Source organism: Lagenorhynchus albirostris, chromosome 18 (genome assembly GCF_949774975.1).
Source record: "Lagenorhynchus albirostris chromosome 18, mLagAlb1.1, whole genome shotgun sequence".
NCBI classification, from domain to species: Eukaryota; Metazoa; Chordata; class Mammalia; order Artiodactyla; family Delphinidae; genus Lagenorhynchus; species Lagenorhynchus albirostris.
Window position 1 is genome coordinate 66,363,831 of NC_083112.1, and position 25,828 is coordinate 66,389,658.

The 25,828-nt window shown below is 39.2% G+C and overlaps 1 protein-coding gene across 1 annotated transcript in view; it reads left to right on the forward strand.

Annotated features, from left to right (window-relative positions):
* Positions 1 to 24,884, forward strand: part of RAP2A (RAP2A, member of RAS oncogene family) — a 40,553-nt gene extending 15,669 nt beyond the window's left edge. The window contains exon 2 of the mRNA XM_060129031.1: positions 21,073 to 24,884. Coding sequence (XP_059985014.1) covers positions 21,073 to 21,310 — 238 coding nt within the window. The 3' untranslated portion in view covers positions 21,311 to 24,884. The remainder of the gene's footprint in view (positions 1 to 21,072) is intronic.
* Positions 24,885 to 25,828: the final 944 nt, after the last annotated feature.

Sequence of the window (25,828 nt, forward strand, 5' to 3'; positions counted from 1 at the left end):
TATAAACAGAGTGTTGGGTGGTTGGAGGCCTCCCAGAGGTACAGCCATTTGAAAAGGCCACTCTTTTTTTTTTTTTTTTGCGGTACGCGGGCCTCTCACTGTTGTGGCCTCTCCCGTTGTGGAGCACAGGCTCCGGACACGCAGGCTCAGCGGCCATGGCTCACGGGCCCAGCCCCTCCGCGCCATGTGGGATCTTCCCGGACCGAGGCACGAACCCGTGTCCCCTGCATCGGCAGGCGGACTCTCAACCACTGCGCCACCAGGGAAACCCTGAAAAGGCCACTCTTGATGACGTTGTTCATTCCTCAGGCTACCCTGAGTATATCATCTGGTTTTACTGAAAGAAATACTTGGACACTTATGGAGGAAGGGACTATTTGGGGGAAGAAGATTTGTTGTGTTGCTCTCATCAGCGCATCCTGTTAAAATCATAAGTACTGAAGCTTTTCTAGATCGTACTGACTAGCTTCTAACAATCCCATAAATATTTCCTTTGAATACGTACCACTGCTTTGATCTGTTCCCTTTTCTCCAAAGGTGGCCGTATGTCTCTTTACCTGGGACAGTTCAGGTTTACACCTGTTGCCTTGGTACATTTATTTACAGTGCCCCTTTCCATCTCAAAAGTGTCTCTTGGCAAAAATTATATGGTCCCTCTAGGCGCTTACCTTAAGTTCCCTGTTTTTAGAATTATGTCAATTTCAATCCCATTTTTACTTGTATTTTTGTGATATCCAGTCTGTATAAACAGTCTCTTCCTTTGACTTGGCCAACATCCTCCTGTATTACATTTCTGGATTTGGGGCAGCAGATCCTCATGAACTGGAAATTTTATTCAGTTTAAAAGATGACATCTTTTGGACTTCCCTGGTGGCACATTGGTTAAGAATCTGCCTGCCATTGCAGGGGACATGGGTTCGAGCCCTGGTCCAGGAAGATCCCACATGCCTCGAAGCAACTAAGCATTTGCGCCACAGCTACTGAAGCCCGCGTGCCTAGAGCCCGTGCTCCGCAACAAGAGAAGCCACTACAATGAGAAGCCCACGCACTGCAACTAGAGAAAGCCTGCGCACCGCAAGGAAGACCCAACGCAGCCAAAAATTAATTATTTTTAAAAAGGTGACATCTTTTTTACTAAACATGCTAGACTAAAGATGGCTGTGGATTGTTTGACATGACTCCCAGAGAGAGGTGGGATCTGTTTCCCCTTCCCTTGAATCTGGGCCGACCTGTAACTACTTTGACCAAGAAAGTATGGTGGAAGTGATGCTAAGCAAGTTTGGGGCCTAGTCTCTAAGAGGACAAAGCATCTTCCACCGTGGTCTTTTGGAGCCCTGAGCTGCCATGTGAGAAGTCCAGCTACTCTCCTGGAGAACACATGAAAAAGCCCTGAGACTGTGTGGAGAGAGAGACGGAGGTACCCTTCTAGCTGTGGCCACCAGTGGGCCAGGCCTGAGGTGAAGCCAGCTTTGAGACTCCTCCCAGGCCAGCCCTAGCTGAACACCACTGAGTGAGCCCAGCCAGTGCCACGTGGAGCAGAAGAATCGGCCACCTGAGCTCTGCCCAAGTTCCTGACTCACACCACCACAAAACAATAAAATGGTTACGTTAAGCCATTAGTTTGGGGCTAGTTTTTTGTGCAGTAATAGTTATCAACATTTTTAGGTGAACATGTTGATATTTTAGAAATTATTTTGATAAGAGTACTATTGATCCTTCGGATTTCTCTGTTAAGATCTTTAAAGAATGTGTAATGAGGATGAGTGACAAGTGAGTGAAAGGATGTATTTTAGCTCTTAAAAGGTGGCAGATTGACGCAGGCATCTACCAACTGACTTCACACTGTATCTGTCCCGTGTCATTTTACCGTTCACACCCACATGTGATTAACTGCACTTTGAAGATCATATTTAATTTTATTAGAATATAACATATTAAAGTTTAGTTTCAGCAGAAAAATCTGCGTATGTGTATACACTTTGGAACTGCTTGTAATAGTCTGTACTGCCCATCCCCGTTCACTCTACCCACAGTGTATATTCTTTCTAAAAGTAGTTGACATATACCATCTAATTTATGTTAACAAAGAAAGCTTCTTCCATGTATGTATTTGGTGGTAGTCTGCTTCAGTTTTGATATCCAGCTCCTGGCACAAAGAAAGCATCCAGTAAATGTTGAATTAGGAATAAAGGTCCCTTCAGTTCATTACCTTATGGATTTTGACCACTTTCTTTCCGAATATCTGGAGAACCCTTATATTGCAAATCAATTTAAGCATTTCGGCATCTAATGAAAAGCATGATAAAGAATAAAAAATAAAGCATTCTAGATGGTGTACATCCAAAATGCTTTTTTAGCCTGGTGACCATGGATATGTTTGCATTGTTTCTGTGACATTTTCACTGTGGGCTACATACAAAAACTGTCACATTTGAAGATAATCACTTCATTGACTCATTCTATTTTGTATGGCTATAAGCATCAAGAATTGATTCCAGCACCGGAGATACAGCTACATAAAAAAGCATTCATGGGGCTTCCCTGGTGGCGCAGTGGTTGAGAGTCCGCTTGCCGAGGCAGGGGACACGGGTTCGTGCCCTGGTCTAGGAAGATCCCACATGCCGCGGAGCAGCTGGGCCCGTGAGCCATGGCCGCTGAGCCTGCACATCCGGAGCCTGTGCTCTGCAACAGGAGAGGCCACAGCAGTGAGAGGCCCGCGTACCGCAAGAAAAAAAAAAACAAACATTCATGGCCCTTGCCTTCCTGAGGTCCCAGATCTAACTTTAAAGGTGACACAGCTGTTTTAAAGCAGAAGCAAGACTTTATCTCAGAACACCTAATTCTCTTCAGTTTTGTTTCGTTTCCATTTTCTTTTTTATTATCCCACATTGTTTTATAGGACGTCAGAGCCATGGTTCATATCTAGTAACTTGACTTAGCAGTGCTTGGAGCAAGAAGACGAACAGAGTAAGGAAAGATACTTCTGTTCAGAGAAGATGGTAAATTGTCAGCTTCTGATATCAGAGGCAATAGTATCTATCCTGTTTTTCTTACATTGTTCCCATAAGAACTAATGGTCTTTAGAGTAGAAAGTTAGGTTTGGCCATCCTGCCAGGGAATGGAAGCTGGAGATAGGAAATAAGATAACTATGTAACAGTTTTTGTTACCATGTAACAATAGTATTTTACAGCATCCATAATACTTCAATGGATAATTCATGTAAACTGCTTAATGCAGTGTCTGGTACCTCCTAAGCCCTCTACAGATGCTAGCTGTTATTAGTAAAGTCATCACCGTCATCTTCCATAACATAATACCTAAGGATCAGTGATGTTTGTTTCACAGATAAGGAACATGAGGCTCAGAGAGGTCACATGACATATCTGAGGGAGCACAGCCAGACTTTCTAGGTCCACTAAATCGACATCCAGTTCTCCCCCCTTTGCGGTGCAGTCCATCGTGATTTTAGCCAGTGACCACATGGTGGTTGACCTTGACTGTTAACGTAGAGATAGCCTTTATCAAGTGCTTGTAGAGCCATCACATATTTTTCTTAGGTCGTGGTTTCGGGGGATGGGGAGAGAACCGTGTGCAGGGCTTTAAAATAACTACTGTGGAAGTGGCATATAGGATAGAATAGAGGGGTGAGAAATTGGAGGTGGGGCCAGTTAGGAGACTATTGCATAGCTCAGGTATGACTTGTTTTGGAAATAAAAGGGGTTTTGTAGCGGGAATGAAAATGAAGGGACAGATTTTCTCACATCCAATAATTCTCACCCTGCCTGTCCCCTGTAATCACTACTGTTCCAGACCTATTGTTACAGTCTCTCATCCCAAACCTGATTACTTTAGAGACTAGTGAAGACTTTTGCTTACCACCCTTTCTCCCTCACTCTCACAGTGACATCTTATAACTGTTTCTAACTTCTTTTAATTCGCTGTTGACTTGAATCCTGTCAAAATGTCGGTAGCTCATCATTCTCCACTGGCTGCTGTTGGGCACCGTAATCTCTGCCAATAATGATAGTTTCCAGCTCCTTTCTTCATTGTGCATTTGTTTTGTTTTGCCTTTGCCATCTGTCACCTGTTACTTCTCCCGCTTCAAATGAAAAAAAAACTTTTTAATAGACATCCCCAGTCAAACTTATGCCAGTTGAACCAACCAGTTACAACCTGTCATGCATAATTGATACGCTCGTCCCCTGAGCTGCTTATTGCTGGAGAGAAGGAGAGCTAATTCTGCTGGTCTGATAACCTGCATTTTCTAGAGATTCAGCGTGTTTTTAGTTTTGTTTGGTGCTGTTTGTATTTAGTGATTTGGCAATAAATATTTTAAGATCTTACTATAACAGTAGGAAAATACCCCAGGAAAAATACTCTTCTGGTCATAATTTAAAAGTTTCTAAAAAGTCTTAGCTCTTTCTAGCTTTGACGCATCTTTAAATCTTTTTCAGTCAGAGGTAACTTTTAAGAAGTACTTGTAACTGAACTTTAACTGTGTATCAGATATATATGAATTTTCATTCATCAGCATTTTTGCCAAGAATTTGAAATGAGGGGATGCTGAGAAGGTATATCCTATAATTTGATATAAATTTAGATAACAGTTCAAATAACTTGCGTTTTCCTGAGCAACTGACTCAATTTAGTCTTTTCAAGTACAATAGTTGGACCTGTTTTTTAATGCAGAGGTTTTTAGATTTCGACTCTCACTGAAGATAAAAAGCATGTTTTATGTCTGAAGACCTTTGTTCCTTAGACGGATGACAGCTGTGTGTTTTTCGAATAGGTGTCCAAACTTGAATTTTCCCTGCTATTTAAATTATGTAAGAAGATGCATACTTTGTTGACAGATTATTTGATGACTGAATATACTTTAAAATGCAGACTGAAATTTAACTACACGTTAAAATATCAAATGTGGACCAACAACTGCTTTCCTCTGCCTTATTTTGGTTATCTTGGATATTGTGCTTCTTTTTAAAAAAAAAAAAGAGAATCAACTGGTTTATTCAGATATTTTTGCAATTAGTTTCTAAATAACAAGGTTTAAGGCTTCCAGTTGCAAACACTTCCTCACCTATGACACATTACTGGGGCAGATTATCTTCATTTCTAATAAATAAAAAGCCAGATTGAATGTGCTCATGATTATATTTTCTGTTTCTAACATGGATATTTGAAGTTCTCTGCCATACTGTGGCATCTTGATCTGCCTGAAAAGAACTGTGGTCAGATGGATGCAATTTATAGATCTGATGGTGAAGAAAATGTTCAGAGTTATTATCGTTTTTATTTCCAAAAACATATACTTTAGTATAGTACTCCTTATGCTTTCAGTCTTTAGCCAGTCTTGAATATAAAATAAACAGCGTAGGACATGGACAGAAATTTAAAATGGATTAGCAGTATTCAGCTGAATAATATACTAACTGATCGACTTTATCATGCACTTTGTGTGACTTGCACCCCATAACCAACATGCATGCTCACTCCGTTTGTCTTGAAGTTTATTTTACCATTCCTATTTCAATGAGGAAATCATTTAGATAATTATCTCATTTATTGATTTTTTTGTTTCAATTTATTTTTTTATTGATATATAACTTTTATGTAGTGAAGTACACAAATTAAGATTAGACAGCTAGATGCGTACTCCAGGTAGCCAAGTCCTGGATGAAGATGTGGGACAAACATTTCAAGCAACACAGCAGGTTCCCTCATGTTTCATCCCTGTCACTTCCATGCTCAAAGACCAGCACAGATCAGTTTGGTCTGTTATTAAGCTTCTGGCCTTTATCATTCAACATCCTCTTTGTCAGATTCATCCATGTTGCTTGTAGCAGTAGCTGATTCTTCACTGAGGTACAGTAGTCCCCTTGTATGTAGTCCTCTTGTATGATTTCATTATTTATTCTGTTGATAAGTATTTGGGTAGTTTCTAGATCACGGCTATCATTATTAACACTACTATGAACATTCTAGTACATATCTTCTGGTGCATATATGTACACTGTCCCTTGGTGTATACCTCGGAGTAGAATTATTGGGTCATAAATGCATAGGCTCAGCATTAGTAAAAACAGTTGACCCTTGAACAACATGGATTTGAACTGTGCAGGTTCACTTATATGCAGATATTTTTCAAAAGTAAATACTGCAGTGCTACACAGTCCATGGTTTGTTGAAGCCCTAGTTAGTTGTGGAGGAACCATGGATACGGAGGGCCAACTATAAGCTGTAAGCAGATTAACCCCCAAGTTAAAGGGTCAACTGTACTGCCAAATGATTTTCCAAAGTAGTTGTACCGATTTGCTCTTCCCCCAGTAAGAGTTTCAGTTGTTCCACATCCTGGTCAACATTTGATATAGTCAGTCTTTTAAAATTTTAGCTTAGCTGATAAGATTTTAGTGGTACCTCATTTTGATTTTAGTTTTTATTTCCCTGGTGTATAATGATGAATACCTTTTTGTATGCTTAATGACTATTTGCATATCTTTTAAAAAATACCTGCTCAAGTGTTTTGTCCACTTAAAAATTGTATTGTCTTCTTACATTTTGTAGAAATTCTTTATACATTTTGGATAGAAGTCCTTTGTCAGATATATGTATTGCAGATACCTTTTCCCAATCTTGCCTTGCCTTTTGACTTGCTTAATAGTTTTTTAATGAGCATAAATTCTTAATTTTAATGAAGTCTACTTTATTAATCTTTTATGGTTCTTTTCTGTGTCCTAATTAATATATCTTTGTCCACTCTAAGGTTATGAAGATTCATCCTCCATATTTCTTTCTAGAGGGTATATTGACTTTCATTCTGTGATTCATCTGTAATTTGTGTTAGTGGTGTAAGATGGGGGGGGGTTCAAGGTTTCTTTGGGTTTTGGTTTTTGGTTTTTACCACATGGCTATCCAGTTGACCCAGTGCTATTTATTTAAAAGACCGTTTCCCCAGTGAATTGTAGATGCACCTTTGTCATAAATCAGGCAAATCTGTACATGTAGGTCTGTTTCTAGACCCTCTATTCTGTTCCATTTTTCTATTTCTTCTTATGTGTAAACCACACCATCTTAATTATTATAGCTTTATAAGTCTTGATATCTGGTATTAATACTCAAGCTTTGTTTTAATTCTTCAGATTTGCTTTGGCTATTCTAGTTATTTTGCTTTTCCATAGAATTCTTTGCATTTCCAAAAATCATCTGTCAGTTACCCCATATGCACAAAATTATCAAAAATCTGCTGTCATTTTGATTGGGATTACGTGGAATCCATAAATCAATTTGTGGAGAATTGACGCGTTAATGTTGGGTCTTCCAATCAGTGAATAGTACATTCCTCCATTTATTTAGGTCTTCTTTAATTTCTCTAAGCACTGTTTTGTAATTTTCATTGTAAAAGCCTTTTAAATCTTTGATTAGATTTATTTCTGGTATTTTATAATTTTTCAACAAAAAGCTGGAGCAGTTAGGCATGTATAACATAAACCTCACATCTTAACACAAACTAACTTAAAATTGATCTGACTTAAACGTAAAATGCAAAACTATAAAACTTTTAGAGAAAATCTTCATGATCTAGAGCTAGACAGAGTTCTTCACTTGACACTAAAACCATATTGCATAGGATAATAATTGATAAATTGATATTTAAATGATCTATTTCATATGAGATGAGTTGTGATAGTTTGTACTTTTCAAGGAATTGGCTGAGTCACCTTCAATTGCCTTTGGACAAATTGGGTACCATTCACCTTTTCCCTAGTTGAGGCCAGAGCAATGACTGCTTTTACCAGTTCGCCCTCCTCTTCGCTTTTCCCTCACCCCGTGAAACAGCAGAATTTTCCAGACAATTTTTTTAATGGTCTGAGGAGAGCATAATGCTGAAAAGGCCATATGGAGAAGTATAACTTTTTCTTTCTTAGGAGGGCCTAAGAAGAGGGGACAGTGTTGGAGTTTTTGTTTATTTATACTGTCCCTCCAATCAAAAAAGTATTTGAAGCTTCTTGTTGATTGATGTAATATTTTTCTAAGATTTTTAAAGACTTAATTAAAGTAATAATTCGGAAAGAGCTAAAAATACATCTATAGTGTTGGGTAATTATCATTCACAAACTTTTAGAAATAATCAGAATATCCAAGTGTATGGTAGAAGCAGAAGGCAGAAACATTACTCTTTGTCTACTGGTAGGAATTTGAGAGTATGTAGAAAGACCTTCAACAAGGTGAAATTTGAGTGGCAAATGATTTTTATCTTACATAGTAAAAGAAAAGTTCGTATCTAGAAACAGCATACATCTTTCACAAGACTCCCAGGTAATCAGTAAAGGATAGGTAGAAATCCAGGAATAATATTAAGGTAAACATGAAATGAGTAGGATATTTAGAAAATTAAACGTATATAGGAAAAGGAAGTAGCCACTTCTACAGGAAAATCATCGAATTTTAAGCTAAGAGGGGATTGTTTTTAATGTTTATTAAGAACTCCATGGTATACTAAAAGTTTCTTTGTAAGAAGTAGTGATTTGATAACCAAGACAATTTTAAACATGATCACAGTACAAGTGTATTAGAAACAGGGTAATAGGAGGCATATGGTAGTTCCCCTTGGGGTCTTAGGTTCTTAGTCATGAGATAAAAACTATACTTGTAGGGCTTCCCTAGTGGCGCAGTGGTTGAGAGTCCGCCTGCCAAGGCAGGGGACAAGGGTTCGTGCCCCGGTCCGGGAAGATCCCACAGGCCGCGGAGCGGCTGGGCCCGTGAGCCATGGCCGCTGAGCCTGCGCGTCCGGAGCCTGTGCTCCGCAACGGGAGAGGCCACAACAGTGAGAGGCCCGCGTACCAAAGAAGAAAAAAAAATTATACTTGTAAAAGCAATAGTTTACCTATGAATTTTTTTTCTTTTTTGAAAAAATTAGAAAAAATTAGATTAGATTTCTCTTTTTTGTCAGGCCACTACCTGCTGTCTTCTTCAACCAGTCCATCATCATGTCTTTGTTGGTGCTGCCTCCGAAATATATTTTATTTCTTAATACTGTCATTGCCATCATCCCAAGTCATCATTGACTTTTGTCTGGAACAGTACAATCATCTCCTGTCTTCCTCCTACTATTGTGCCCCTAAAGAACATTATCTGTACATTAACCACACTGATCTCTTAACACAGAGAACCACCTAATTTTTTTTTGTTAAAAGACCTTCAGTGACTTTCTCCTATTCTTACAATAGTGGCCATGGGTCCTTCTTCAATCATCCCTCATGCTTTTCTTCCCCCTTGCTCTTTACGCTGTAATCGTTCCAGTCTCCTTTTTGTTCCCTGAATAAGCCTAGCACTCTTCTACAACCTATCCTTTATATTTTCTTCTGGCTAAAATGTTTGATTCCTGGTTTACTCCCATGGCTGCCTCAACTCTCAGTCTTCAAGTTTCTGCTTAGAGTTCATCTCCCAGAGATGCCTTCTTTGATCACCTCATGTAATACTGGCCTGCCCAAGCTGCTGTACGTTAATCAATATTGTTTTTCTTTGAAACAGCTGTCACAGTCTTTAGTTACATTGGTTGTTTGTTTATAGTGTTACCTTCAACTTGAGTGTAAACTCCAAGGATTTTATTTGTCTTATATCCCCAGTCCTTCACACAATGCCTAGTAGATACTCAAGAAATAAATTAATGAAAACCTATGAACCCCAAATTCTTAATGATATAAAATGTAAATAAGAGTTCAGCCAAATGAGCTGTTTATGAAAGGAAGATTTTAAAAAGAGATGAAATTTGACCTCAATTTCGAATGGTAGTTAGAATTTTGATTGGTAGGGACTTCTGTCGTTAGAGGACCATCATGAACAAGGAAACAGAATTTAGAACAGAAGATTCTCTTTGCAAAGTTGTAGGAAATAAAGTTGAATTAGATATGAAGGGCTAGAGTTTGGAAACCTGAAGAAGCTAAACAGAGGGGTTTAGGTATAATATGATCAGTAGTGGAGAGCTGCTGTCACCCCCTGAGAAGAGCAGCATGAATGACATCATGTAAGTAAATTTTTTCAAGGAATTGATGCATTTCATCTAAGTGTATTTCAGGAGCATATTCTCTTTCATGTCTGTAGGGTGTGTAGTTAAGTTTCCTCTTTCTGGTATTGTTAATTTGTGTCATCTTTTTTTCTTGATCAATCTGGCTAAAAGTTTATCAGTTTTATTGGTCTTTTCAGAGAACCAGATTTTTAATTTTGTTGATTTTCTATATTGTTTTTCTCTTTTCAGTTTCTTTTATTTTTGTTCTTTATTATTTCATCCTTCTGCTTAATTTAGATTTATTTTGTGCTTTTTCTCGTTTCTTAAGGTAGTAGCACAGATCATTGATTTAAGACCTTTCTTCTTTTCAAATATAAACATTTAATGCTATAATTTCTCTCTGTGCAGTGCTTTAACTACATCCCACAGATTTTGATATTTTCATTTTCATTCAGATAAGTGTTTTCTTATTTTTTAATGATGTCTTCTTTGACCCATGGATTATCTTGAAGCATATGGTTCAGTTTCTAAATATCTGGAGATTTTTCTTGATATCTTTTTGTTACTGATTTCTAGTTTAATTCCACGATGGTCCGAGAATATATTTCGTATCATTTCAGCTCTTTTATATTTGTTACAGTTTTTATAGCCAAAAATATGGTGTGTCTTAGTGAATACTGCAGGGGCACTTGACAAGAATATGTATTCTGCTTTTATGGTGTAGAGTGTTCTATAAATATTAATTAGATAAAGTTGGTTGATATCCTTCTGCATTGCTACACAGTTCTCACAGTTCGGGTCATCTTCCTAGCATAGTGGGCAGAGAAAAAATAAGGAAAAAAACTAAAGATTTCTCTCATTCTCTTTGGACCTTAAGGAGCCCTTTTTTCAGTTCCTCTAACCAGAAATTTCTAATGAAGTCTTAGCTGTTGGCATTGCCCACTACCCCAGCTCTGCTAGGGGCCCACTGTAGGTGAGTTGTGAAAGGGAAAACAAGAAAAAAGGGAGGTTTTGGCTTCCCTGGTGGTTCAGTGGTTAAGAATCCGCCTGCCAATGCAGGGGACACGGGTTTGAGCCCTGGTCCAGGAAGATCCCACATGCCACAGAGCAACTAAGCCTGAGCACCACTACTGAGCCTGCGCTCTAGAGCCCGCAAGCCACAACTACTGAGCCTGTGAGCCACAACTACTGAGCCCATGTGCCACAACGACTGAAGCACACACACCTAGAGCCCATGCTCCGCAACAAAGAGAAGCCACCGCAATGAGAAGCATGCACACTGTAATGAAGAGTAGCCCCCACTCGCCGCAGCTAGAGAAAGCCCGCAGGCAACAATGAAGACCCAACGCAGCCAAAAATAAAATAAATTTATTTTTTTTAAAAAAAACCCTTAAAACATAAAAAGAAAAGAAAAGCAAAAAGGGAGGTTTCCCCACCCACACACATACTCCAGCTCACAGAGATCCCTTTACCCTGATCTTCTGGGTAGAAAGACAGAATTTCCCCCAGAGTTCTGGCTGTGTGCATACCACTGAGTGCCCACCCTCAGCTCAAGGCCACAAGAGAAAAGAGGAAAAACTAGGAAATTCAACCTCCGTATGGGTCTTCTCTCTAAGAATTGGCTCTCCTCCCCAATCTGCCTGCTTTTCTTTACTTCTCAGAGTTGTTTGGTAGTTGCTGTTTGTATTTTGTCCTGAGTTTTTAACCTGTGATTAGTGGGATATAAAGACTTTAGTGGACTTAAGCCAACTTGGCTACCCTAGTCCTCAAGTAGCTCTTTTTAAAAGACTTTATTTCTTGGACTTTCCTGGTAACGCAGTGGTTAAGAATCCGCCTGCCAATGCAGGCGACACGGGTTCAATCCCTGCTCCGGGAAGATCCCACATGCCGTGGAGCAACTAAGCCTGTGCACCGCAACTACTGAGCCTACGCTCTAGAGCCCGCGTGCTGCAACTACTGAGCCCGTGTGCTGCAACTACTGAAGCCCGCAAGCCTAGAGCCCACGCTCCGCAACGAGAGAAGCCACCACAATAAGAAGCCCACGCACCGCAACCAGAGAAAAGCCCACATGCCACAACAAAGATCCAATGCAGCCAAAAAAATAAATAAAAATAAAATAAAATAACAGAATAAAAAAAAAAAGACTATTTCTTCAGAGTAGTTTAAGGTTCACAGCAAATTCGAGGTGATGTGGAGATTTCCTGTATAGCCCCTGAGCCTACCCATGCATAGCCTTTCCCATAAGCAATATCCCCCACCAGACTGGTACATTGGTTAAACTGATGAACCTACATTGACACATCATAATCACCCAAAGTCAGCAGTTTACCTTAGTACACTCTTGGTGGTGTACGTTATGTGGATTTGGGCAAATGTTTAATAGCATGTATTCATCGTGGTGGTATCATATTTTCACTGCCCTGAAGATCCTCTGTGCTCCACCTCTTCACCCCTTCCTGCCCACCCCCACCAACTCCTGGCAACCACTGATCTTTTAACTGTCTCCATGTTTTGCCTTTTCCAAAATGTCATATAATTCAAACCGTACAGTATGTAGCCATTTCAGACTGGTTTCCTATACTTAATGCGCCTTTAAGTTTCCTACCTGTCTTTTCATGGCTTGATAGGTCATTTCTTGTTAACACTGAATGATATTTCATTGTCTGGATGTACCACAGTTTATCCATAGCCTACTGAAGGATATCTTGGTTGCTTCCAAGTTTTGGCAATTATGAATAAAGCTGCTATGTACATCCATATGCAGGGTTTATATATTCATAATTATTCACTTTTGGGGGTAAATACCAAGGATTGCTGGATTGTATAATAAGAGTATGTGTAGTTTTCTACGAAACCACTGAACTCTCCTCCAAGTGGCTGTACCATTTTGCATTCCCAGCAGGAATGAATGAGAGTTCCTGTTGCTCCTGTCTATCATTTGGTGTTGTCAGTGTTCTAGATTTTGTCCATTCTAGTAGGTGTATAGTGGTATCTCTGTTTTAATTTGAATTTCTCTGACAAAATATGATGTGCAGCATCTTTTCACATGCTTATTTGCCATCTGTATATCTTCTTCATTGAAATGTCTATTAAGGTCTTTCGGCCTTTTTTATTTTGCAGTATGCAGGCCTCTCACTGTTGTGGCCTCTCCCGTTGCAGAGCACAGGCTCCGGACGCGCAGGCTCAGCGGCCATGGCTCACAGGCCCAGCCGCTCCGCGGCATGTGGGATCTTCCCGGACCAGGGCACGAACTCACGTCCCCTGCATCAGCAGGTGGACTCTCAACCACTGCGCCACCAGGGAAGCCCTCACTCAATTTTTTAATTGGGTTGTTTCTTGTTGAGTTTTAAGACTTCTTTGTATATTTTGGATAACAATCCTTTATCAGATGTCTTTTGCAAATATTTTCTCCCTCAAATGGTTTTTTAATACAACATTCAAAATGCCTGAGTTGAGGGGCTTCCCTGGTGGCGCAGTGGTTGGGAGTCCGCCTGCCAGTGCAGGGGACACGGGTTCATGCCCCGGTCAGGGAAGATCCCACATGCCACGGAGTGGCTGGGCCCGTGAGCCATGACCGCTGAGCCTGCGCGTCCGGAGCCTGTGCTCCGCAACGGGAGAGGCCACAACAGTGAGAGGCCCGTGTACCGCCAAAAAAAAAAAAAAAAAGAAAATGCCTGAGTTGCATTGTCATGATCAGTTTGGTCCCTCACCATCAAACTGTTCTTCTGATACAGTGTCAGCTCTTAATTTCTATTAAAACAGATTATTTTTATCTACATCGGTTTGGAGTATCCGTGATAGCTTTGAGTATCTTTTTAGTGTTATTATGCTCCTAACTTAATTTTTACATTACATCTACAGATTTCTCTCTGTTCTTCAGTATGCAGTCTGAAACCAAGAGAAAGTTGCAGCACAGAATTGTGGTTTCCTTTCATTACTCACGCTAAATTACCAGAAGTGCTCTTTTAAGATGAAATATTTAGTCACCTCAAAACAAATCAGTTTAGAGGAAGACGGAAGCCTTATTTAGCTTATGTTTTCCATCCTTACGAGAAGTATTGATGTTTTATGCTGGCAGGCTGTGGTAGGAGCCTTCAACTCCTAGACAAAAACCGTTCTCTTTCTCCAGAACTGCCATAATACTTTATTGAAAGATTAAAAATATCAATCCCAAGGGTGGGGAAACGGGCACTCTTAAGCACTGTTGGTTGTGGTATAAATTTCTGGATGTCAGTTGAGATTGCATGTATGTGTGCCTGGCAACCTGGTTATCTAATCTAGAAATGTGATTTTTCTGGTTTAAATGGTATGCCATACACACACACACGCACACATTATGCATACCTTTGAGAAAGAAGTTATACCTCTAGGTGTAGTTCATCAGATTGCTGTTTGTTAGTGAAAAAAATGAGTAGAGGGGAACTCTCCATGCACAAATGGAGAAGGAGTCATTAAATTACGGTATGTTTATCGTAGAGACTCTATAACATGGAATACTGTTTAGCCATTAATATGATGTATATCACTTATTGATATACAAAGTCCATGATAAGTGAAAATCGAAGCTGATATAATCTTTCATAAAAATTTACATTTATATAGATATGTATAGGAAAATAGTGAAACGATATACATGAAAATAGTTATAGCAATTATTCTCATAGAGGTGAGATTAAGAATGTTTTTCAGTTTCCTCTTTACCTATTTAAATATTGCCATGGGTTTTTTTAAATCATTATGTGTTACTTATTTGACCAGGGAGATGGAGAAGAAACGCTATTTTCATTTTGGAGAAAAGATTTCTATGTTCTCAAGCGTAAAAGGAGGGACAAGGTGTTACAGATCACAGCTCATTAGATAGGGATAAACTTTTTAGCACTGACTTTTTAACACTAACATTTAACAGAACTGACAGGAAGGACAAAATGGGTTGCCTGAGATATGATTTCCACATCACTAAAGATGTTGAAATATAACCATTTGGTAAGGTTGTCATGGAAGTGATTAAAGCATCAGGTGTTCTGACATTTTGCCTTGAGACCCTCTTGGTAGGTGAGATTTTTAACAATGGGTGGAAGGTTGAAAAAGGGGACCTTGTAAGTAAAAATCTTTCCGATTCTCATTTCTGAATTTAAAGAGAATTATATTTCAACCTGCTCTTGAAAAAGTGACTGAGAAGACAGCAGCCTGGTAAAGTTCATGTGAAGCATAGCCTTCTTTTAATATGCTACAATGCAATACCCTCAAAAGGAAGTTAAAGGAACTGAGTATAGTGCTATCTGTCTACAACTTACCATTGGTGAATAAATGCAGGGAAGAAGGAATTGATCCTGGATTTGCCACAGTACAAAACCATGAACTATACACATACAGTATTGTTTGGGGTCACAACGTAGTAGATAAGGTCAGTGATTCCTAAGCCCTGCTGAACCTCACAATTAGTCTTCAGAACTTATAGATCCAGATAGTTTGTTTTTTTTTTTTTTTTTTCCGTACGTGGGCCTCTCACTGTTGTGGCCTCTCCCGTTGCGGAGCACAGGCTCCGGACACGCAGGCTCAGCGGCCATGGCTCAGGGGCCCAGCCGCTCCGCGGCATGTGGGATCTTCCCAGACCGGGGCATGAACCCATGTCCCCTGCAACGGCAGGCAGACTCTCAACCACTGCGCCACCAGGGAAGCCCTAGATAGGTATTTTTTAATAGGGTCTTGAGTCCTGATCCCACAAATTCAGATTCAGTAGCTCTGGAGTCGGGCCTGGGAATCAGTATTTTTAGTTCTCAAGCTATTTTGGTGATCAGCCGAGTTTGACACAACCAGAATAAGACGTACACATATACCCATATCAAGACAGTTACATAAAGACTGTTGACAAACATCACATGCTTTGAACTATTCATATTTACAAAGCTGCCTTCACTGAGAAGCCATCAACGTTCTACAGCTAAGTGATACGCCAGTATTTCTGATGTTTCATTCAATGCATTAAGCAGAGCTGCTCAAAAGAACTAATTTTATTTATTAATATATTAATAATTATTAATAATTAATATATATTATATGTTAATAATTAATATATTATATATTAATATATCATGCTCGTGATACGGTAAACAACACGAACATTCATGTTAATAAAACAAGAGTTCTCAGAATATAAACAAAAATAAAAGTGAGATGCAGAAGCCACTGCATGATCCCGCTCTCAAAGGAAACATCAAGGAAGTTATGCTGAAGTTGATGAGAAACCAGCTGATGTTTAAGATGTGGACAGCGTGCTACTCTGCTCTTAATAACGTTAACAATAATACATAAATTAAATATTTTCGGAATTTTGCAACTTCACCTTTGTTCCCAAGTGATGTGTTTAGAAAAGAGAAAAAATGAAGACAACTCACGAAACTATTATAACTATAGAGCATGAAATGAAAGTGCTGCCGTCACCTGCCAACCAAGTGCCTAGTCTTCCTAGATAATCTGGTTGGCCCTGTCACAGGCGTCACGTTTGTCTTATGAGGCCACTTTTGCCACCCAGGTTCCAAAGTTCTGTTTAGCCTGAAGTGAACAGGTTTCCTGTGCTGCAGGGTTTCTGGCTGCAGGAGTGGCAGGAGGCTATACAGATGGGCCCCCAGCCATCACACACACTCCCACCAGCTTTCACACTGCCTGGCCTGAGTCCTACCTGGCATGCTCTTCCCCAGATACCTGCTTGGCAAACTCCCTTACACCTTTGCTCACATGCCACCATCCCAACAAGGCCTACTCTGCTCATCTGGTTTAAAGTAGCACCTGTGCTCCCAGCCCCCTCCCCGTTCTGCAGGTTTTTTCCATTGCACCTAACACCATTTAGTAAGCCAATAATTTACGTATTGGGTGTATTATCGATGACCGTCTCCTCTGCTAGACTCTAGGGCAGAGCTCTTTGTTTTACTCACTGATGTATCGTAAGTGCCTAGAATAGTATCTAGCACATAGTAGGCCCTTAAATAAACGTGTTAAATGGATGAATAAATATACAACACATTGACTGTTTATCACTAGTTACTTACGCAGCGGCAGGCAGTTTTCCGTAGAGCCTTCAGTGCTCGCACAGCTAAAAGCATCCCACGTTTCTGTGTTTGAACAGTGGTGTCAGTGCGATGGAGCTGCCGGGGCCCCAAGTGCATCTCCACCTTCCTGGGAGGCGGAATGCACTGAGCACCCGCTCCACTCGCCAAGTCGCAAAGCTCTGCTGCCTGGGGACTTCGCCCCACTGAATCTGACGCGGTTACCCCTGCATGTTGGGCTTACTCCTGAGGCGTCCATCCGCATCTCTTGTGAAACTCAGCCCGTTGGGTGCTGTTCTTAGAGCAGTGCTGGGCTCTCAGCAGTCACTCAGTAAGTGATATGTGTTGTCTTGGGAGTGACCTGCTGTGTCTGTGCTGACTTTCAACTTCAGGGCTTAAGAACCCCTTCGAAATTAGCTAGTCCAGCTCATTTTATGGTCCAAGAAACCACGGAATGTAGAGATTAAGTTAATTTTCTAACTTCACAGCACTGGCGAGAGGCAGTTCTGGAACTGGAGTCCTGGTCTGGGCGTTATCGGTTTGTTTGTTTCTTAATATACCGTATAGCCACAGTGCAGAGCAGAGCCAGTTTCCTCACAGCCTCGCTTTACTCTGTCAAGCTCATCCTTTGCTGCTGTCCCATTTCTTTCTCACTCATCTTCCCGAAGGAGGATCCAGGCTTCTCCAGATCTTTCCTCCACACAGAGGACCAATTCTGTCATCCCAAGCCAGCGCCTTTTCCGATCCCCTTCCCCACAGGTACCCATATTAGGAGAAGGCTCTTCCGCTTTTCCTGTTCCCTGTGGTTACGATGCTCAGCCTGGGCGGGGTAGAGTAGAAGAGGCTGTTGTCAGGGTGCTGCTTTATCCCTGTGACTCCAGGCCTGCCTCTGGCCCTCGTCCTCACCGCCCAGGTTGGTGCGCCCTCCGTCGCACTCCTCACCCCCGCCCACCAGTTCCCCCTCCTGCTTCACACTTCCTGAGGCCGTGGTCTCATATCAGCGGGCAGGAGGGGAAAGAACGCCACCCTTCGTTTATCCGGCACTTGGTTTTGCCTAGGCTCTCTCACGTGACCGTTACAGCAACCTTGTGTGTTAAGTGGGAACAGATGTTCTTACTCCTGCTTTACTGATGAGGAAATGAAATACGGGCGAGTAGAGTAACTGATTTGCCCAGCCTTGCAGCCTCTCAGTGGCCCGACTGGAAGCTGAGCCTCCAGATCCTGTCGCATATATTTATGTTAACCGAAGGAGCCACGAAATTGATCACCGTCGGGTGTTCTGAAATGTACATCTTATTCAGTCTTTTCTTAAACATCTTATTCAGTCTTTTAAAGCCTTCTGAGAATATTAATCTGGATTTCTCTAGCATCTTTAGCATCTTGGTTTTAGGAAAGACCACTGAATTCAGTGTGTGATATAATGGACAAGGTCTCTGATACGACTAAGTGGACATTTCGGTTTAACAATCATTAAATACTGTTGCAAGTGGACCTATGTTTGCAGTGTTCTAGTTATCACCCTTTTGAGAATCTGTTAGATTTATTCAGATTCTTGATTCAGTGTATCATACAATGGTTAATGATTTGGTTTTTTTACACGTTTTGAAAATCCACATATTTGTAGTTTTTAATTAAAAGTAAGAAATATTTCTTTATGTATAAAGCATATTATACTGTATATTTAAACTAAAAAGTATTCCTTAAAACAGTTATCACTTGATTAGTAATAGAAAGAGATGCCTTATCACTTTCCTTTTTGTTAAGTATTGTAAACAGAGATTGAAATTATTTTAACTTAAATTTAATCGATAAATTTTACTTAATTTTATTAACGTTTATGTTACTTCACTTCTACACAAAGTGTTTTAAACACACAGTGATGTATAGCCTCTTATAAGGAAAACAAAATGCAGTTATACCTTTGCAAGTAAAACAGATTAGGAACTGACCTTGTCCCGACAGGACTGGCCGTGTCAGCTCCTTGCCAAGCTTCTCTGTACAGCAGGCCAAGAGGGCTTGTATGCAAAGCACTGATTTATAGTGTTTGTAATGCAGCTTCATTCTCACTGCCGTTGTCCTCCCAGAGGCCAAGGAGTACACGTAATTGTTTGTATGTGAGGGTCCTAGAAGCTGTGAAAAACTCCTGTGTCATATGTTCAGAGCTCTCAGTATGATCTGAGATCAGAAAGCCTAGGCACCGCTGAAATACAGTAAATGCGTGGAAAGTCCTTTGATAAAAATTGGAATTGTCCAGATCCATCTCTAGCAAAATGATAATATCCAAATCTTAGATTTACCTTTGATATTGTTATCCCCACTGTCCCCACTCATTTTGAAGTTGCTTGTGTATTTCAGATTTCTAAGGGGCACACTGCCTGGAGCGTGCCCTGTTGTTGAGACCATTCTCAGTTTGATCTTGTGCCAAAGGAAAACAGAGAGACTCTGTTGGGAATATAGTTTGCTTTATAAATTAGGGTGAGTAGAGATGAACCATCTCGCGAGGATGATGAAGTTGTGGAAGTACTGTCACTAGCATTAGCTGCCAGCCTGTTACTCAGTTTCCTGAATGATAAAAACGCCCTACAAATCCTGCCTTAGCAAATCCTGACTATGTGTAGCTTTCTCTTCTAACGGATTAGCTGTATCTAGTCACATTTGTTATCACTTGTGTGCAGGTTTGCAGTTTGCCTCCTTTATAAATTAGAGATGCATCCTGCTCAGGGGTAAGTACAGACACAGGTATTGATTTATCCTAAAATCACAAAAAGCTTTTAAAATGATGTATAAAGTACAAATGTATTAGCAACATTGCTTAGAACAAACATAAACACAAATAGTAAATAAACATACACAGTAGCACCATGTATTTTTACACCATGAGTAATCATTGTAGAGAGAATCATCTTTAGTACCAAAATGATTTAGGACCTCTTTGTTCTTTTCATATTATCTTTTGTCTATTAGATTAGTTTTTTCCAAACATCTTTACTTATAGACACCTTACCTGAGTCCATCTGACTCCTATAATAAAAATACAATAGACTGCATGACTTAATCAACAGAAATTTATTCCTCCCAGTTCTAGAGGCTGGGGAGTCCAAGGTCAAGGCTCTGGAAGATTCAGTGTCGGCTGTGGGCCCACTTCCCTAGTTCATACACTGTCATCTTTTCACTATGTCTTTACTTGGCTGTAGGGGCAAAGGAGCTCTCTGGGGTCTCTTTTATAAGGGCACAGATTCCATTCATGATCTAATCACTTCCCAAAGGCCCAACCTAAATACCATCACCATCACTTTGGGGATTAGGTTTCAACATATGAATTTTGGTTGGACACACATTTAGTCTGTAGCACACTGATTCTAGTTAGGAAGGAAAAGAAGTGGTAACATCAAATAAAGCTAATGATTGGAATGTTTAAGTCCTTGTCAGGCTGAAGAGAACCGTGATTGTCTTTCAACAGGCTAATCTATAACAGTTTGTGTAAAGGGATAGAGTGTAGTTGTGTTTGGTGGGTTTCATCCTAATGAGTTCTACTAGCTTTTTTCTTATTTAGGAACTATTAGAACATGATCAGTTTTGTATACTTCTAGAACATAGTAAAATGCTGAAATTATATAAAATTATAAATTATTCGTTTAGTCACAAGAGCTAGTACCTCATCATCTGAATTTTTGTAAGCATCTCTTATAATGAAAAAAGTTTAAATTAATCCATAAAAAGGGATTTACTCTGAGATTCTGAGAATAATTTTCCAAGTATATCTGGAAAGGTAAATTGATTTTAAAAGATGTATAATTGATTAATTTAAAACATCATTTTGAAAAACCCATTTATGACCTACTATGAGAGCTGCTTCTAAATGCCTTCTGGCAAGTGTCAAACCAACTGGAGCAAATAATTTTTCATGTAACTAAAAAGTATATTTGTAGTAGAATATAGAGAAAAAAGAGAAAATACACTTTACCTGTTTAACTTCATGCTAACTTCTCCAACATCTGTGTGTTCTGTTTATTCTCTCGTAGGTATGAGAAGGTGCCAGTCATCTTGGTCGGGAACAAAGTAGATCTGGAAAGTGAGAGAGAAGTGTCCTCCAGTGAAGGCAGAGCCCTTGCAGAAGAGTGGGGCTGCCCCTTCATGGAGACGTCTGCCAAGAGTAAAACAATGGTGGACGAACTCTTTGCAGAAATTGTGAGGCAAATGAACTATGCCGCGCAGCCCGACAAGGATGACCCGTGCTGTTCTGCATGTAACATCCAGTAGCATTCACACGTGGCTGTCCTGGTCAGGAGCTGCCCTGAATCGCAGGCGATACCAACCTCGTCTGCTCAACAGTGGAGCTTGCAGGATGTGTGGTGTGAATCTCCAGTGAAATAGCCGTCCTTGTTCAGAGTGGAGCAGTGATGGTCAGTTGATGTCTCTGAGTAACATATGGGTTCAATAACTCCAGTCTTCACCGTGGTCCTCAGTCTTCTCTAGGCACCTGCAGCTTCAGGCATAGCCAAGTCGATCTACAGAGTGTTCTCCTTTGAAAGCTATCATTGCATTGTCACTGAGTTGACAGAAGCAACTATGGTATATGTTAAAAATAATCATGGGCAAGAAACCAGAAGAATTCCTGTGACCACTTACAATTAAAATATTTTGTCTTCTGTTAAAAAAAAAAATTAAGGAGAAATATTTTCCTACAAGAGTACTGAATTTCAGGAACTGAGATAGTGCTTCTAACCAATGTATCACGTCAAGTAAGATAACAACAGCTGACCTGCCAACAGCATTAGAGGGAGAGATTCTTTGCTCAGCTGACATATTTGTTTTTCAAAATCGATGCTTAATTGTAGATGTTATCCTAATTTGTGACACGGAACTAACTCACACATCAGTCCTTGATAGAGCAAAAGTCACAACAGGTTGTGTAAAAATACAGCCTAGTGTTAGAATGTGTCATCACCTGCTTTGCCCAGAAAGTGGAGACTCTTACAAGGGTTTGAGCCGAATTAAAACCCCAAACCCACCCTCTGTTAACTAAGCAGGGATGGTCTTTATTACTTTACTGAACAAGAAGGAAGCAACTGTGACGGAAAGAGATTGTGTAGCCTTACTAACGAGAAGTGTTCTAGTAGATTAACTAGTACCATCATGTAAGGAAAACGAAGCCATGTTGCATCCACATGTTCCCGTTTGCAGAAACCTCACAAGACAGTACAGATATCTTGCATTTTTACGTTCGTTAAAGCAGCAAATTCCTTCTTGCCTTTAAGGGCTATGGTTGTGGTGTGATTCTCGGCTAACCTGCTTTCGAAATCAAGTTTTCTATAGCAGAGCTTTATCGCAGGCATTTAAAAAATTGAATAACCATGAGAAATAATTTGGGCTTAAAAGTAGAACATAAATTATAGAGTGGAAGTTAAGAGACAAAAAAAAAAAAAAAACCCTTTAATTTTCCTGGAGAATTATATAAAGATTTTCTTACAACAATTTTGCCCTGATTACTGAAGTGGCAAATAAAGCTAGAGTGAATATTTTGTTTTGAAAAGGTGCTCAAGTTCTGACATTTTTGGTTTTCATAGCCGTAAAGTATTTATCATTTGCATGACTAAAGGCACACGAAAAACCTATTCATAAGTTTTACAATCAAGTGCAGAAGGGTTTTCAACTAACTTCAGAGTTACAAATGCTGAAGAGCGTATCTTGAGCTGATCCTCTGGAGATAAATTTGGCCTTCAGAACTGCAGTATCACTGAGCCTGTGATCTACATACCGCCCCACATGTTGTTGGTTTCACGCGCTTGTGCAAGTAAGCTCGGGTCTTATGTGTGTAACTGAGCGAAGAGTGTATGTTTGCGTGTGCATGTGTGTTCATTGTTCCTACGAATTTGGCACAAGTCAGAGATAATTGCCTATAATGAGAATCTGTACTGCAGAATATAGTGTATCAAAACCATTTTTTTCTTTCAAATTATTTGTTTTTATACATTATTGAAATCATTGGTAGCCCCCCAAGTGTTTAGTAACCTGACATTAAGGTTAGAGGAGAGAAAAAAGGTGGATAGTCCTTTTCATAGATGAGAAAACAGAGATCTGTGGGTAAAACCAGGCCGTGGTTGTCAGAAGTCTTTGAACTGTGAATATTTGCATTCTTCAGTATCGTTTTTTTTTTTTTATGATCCCCAATTATGAAGCACCTTGTTTATAGGACAGAAAGTTCTGACCAGTTTTATTGAAATAAATTTCATCACGTAAAAGGTGATTTGACTCGATCACGTGGAGAAATCAAAGATTCAAGAAGTATGATTTTATCAACTGAATTAGAAATACTTGTTAGTGCACTGTTTGACTTTTGAATCCTGTAACTTCTAAGAATGATTCTGTTTTTTAGAATTCCATATTTGGTAGCAATTTATGGCAACAGATTACATATTAAAAACATCTATAAAGATTCTACAGTTTTACATTGTGGATTGCTATGCAGACAAGAAAAGTTAAATAATATGAAAGGTATGGCAAGATATAAGGTGGAAAAGGTTATCTAAAAATTTGGGTTTTAGTTAGACGTGTTTGTCAGACAATAAGGTGGTTTTTTAATGTAAAGATGTTAATAACTGATTTGGCTGCCTGATCAGTGTTTCCACGCAGCCCTGAATATTTAGTGACAAAGCATCAAAGATACGCAGAAATGTGGAAACTGCTTGTGTGCTCTTACTGTTGGTATTTCATCTGGTATGGATATAACTCAGCTTGAATGAATGTGTTTGTTGAGACGTTAATACAAAGCTTAAGAACAGGAAGATGAAATTTGTTGGCACATGAAATAATAGTGGCTAAAAGTTGGTGACCTTGGGTCACTATTTATTTTATGCCCTGATCAGACTAGCAACTAGATAAGTGAAAGTTTTTCTAACATGCCTTAAAAATGTTATGGTTTGATCCAAAGACCCACTTTTTCTTTAGCTACTATGATAAGGTTTTCTTTTTTTTCTGTTTCATCTTGTTTTACTTTTATACAAAGGCAGCATTTTTTAAGTTTTTTTCGTTCTATATTGCAACTTTTTTTTTTTTGGTTCTTTTAAGCTGTGATAGTGATGGTAACTGATGCCTTTCATTTTGTTCAACTTATACAAAACAAGCCAGCATCTGATCAAAAGTATTACATAAAATCTTCCTTAAACTATTGAAAGGTGCTTTGATGATTTTCTCCTTTGGTTTGTAGAATTAGGACTGAAATTTTGACTCTGATCGCTACAGTTGCCATCACTTTTCTGTGGTAAAACTACTGATATTTGCTCTTCTGTATAAAGAAATGTTGCCTAAGGGTGTCTGCTGTTTGTTTTCAGAAGTTGCCCACTGGGGGTATTGTCTATATGTATGAATATGAAAGTGCTTATTTTGCTTGTTGCCATTGGTTTTTTGTTTGTTTTGTAGTTTTTTGTTCTTCTCAGTAGTCTTGTGTTAACACTTGGGTAAGCTTTAATTGTCTCCTTAGCCAATCAAATGTTAAAGACTATGGGGGTCTTTTTTTTTTTTTTTTTTTTAACGTGTCATTGTGCATCTCTTAAATCTTGATCAGGGTTTCAAGAATGACTGCAGTGGGTTTTGGAAACAGACTTATCCTTATTGATTTGGGATTTCCCAGAGATAAATATAGTTCACAGTTAATTGTTGAGCTCTAATACAACTGACCATTTAAAATTGAACAACAGTTTATTGTTTTGTAACAATGTCAGTTGTTAAACCTTGACATTTCAATTAAAACATGAATTGTAGTTATAACTCAATGCAAATTCAACAGTTGTATTTGGAGTTAAATTATTTTAACAAATAAATTTATTTAATGAAATTTCCTCTGGGTTTGGGTCTCTTTTGGTTCTAGTTGTTTTGTACCTGTTCATGGGTGAAACGTATTTAATGTATTTTTTCAAAAAAAACCTAAAAATTGCCCTAGAGTGAATTTAATACTCTTCTTACAGAAATAGTCAAGCTGAATTAAATTGAATTAAATTCATCATGTAAAAAGGGAGGTTAGTAGATCATTTTCACACCATTTAAAAATTAAAATGACATGAGAAAGATTTTTAAATCAGTAATTTCAAATATAAAGTTATCTTCATAAATGGTATTTTATATTTTTGATGATAGCTGGCTAATTTGAAATCTCAATGCTCTTGTTCACAGAATTGCTCTAGATAATTAACATTAATTAGCTGTTGCTTTGTAGCCCTGCTAGTATCACTAAAATGTATCCGTGTCCTTCTAGTCATGGCTTGGGGCTGTCTTTTTGTTTAGGTCTTGTGGATTTTAAGGTACCAGAAGCTAGAGGTTGCTGTTCAGTGGGGCTGTAGGGCCTGCTTGTTCTATATACAGCCCTTTTAATGTTGACAGATGCTGTTAATTATATACAGCCTTCAGCTGCTCTGATAAGGAGCCCATTCATCCCCTAAGCCAATTTAAACTGTGCCTTTTGGTCATGTTGCCTTCAAACTCTGTTGAAATTTCCTGGCAACATTCCACCAGTTTAGAAGCCTCATTGTTTTGGAATATAAGAATAATTTGAATGAATATAACAGAGGTACTGTAGACAGAATCTCAAATATTTAAAGGAAAACATGCCTATATTTTAGTAAAATAAATAAATATCTACTGGTTGGCTTCATAATCTCATTTGAAGCATTTGTAAAGTATTTAAGCCTATCAAATTCTAACTTCAGTTGGGAGAATTTCTTTGCGGCTGGAAAATAGTATTTTGAAATTCTCACAAGTTGTACCATTTATTGATTGTTAGAG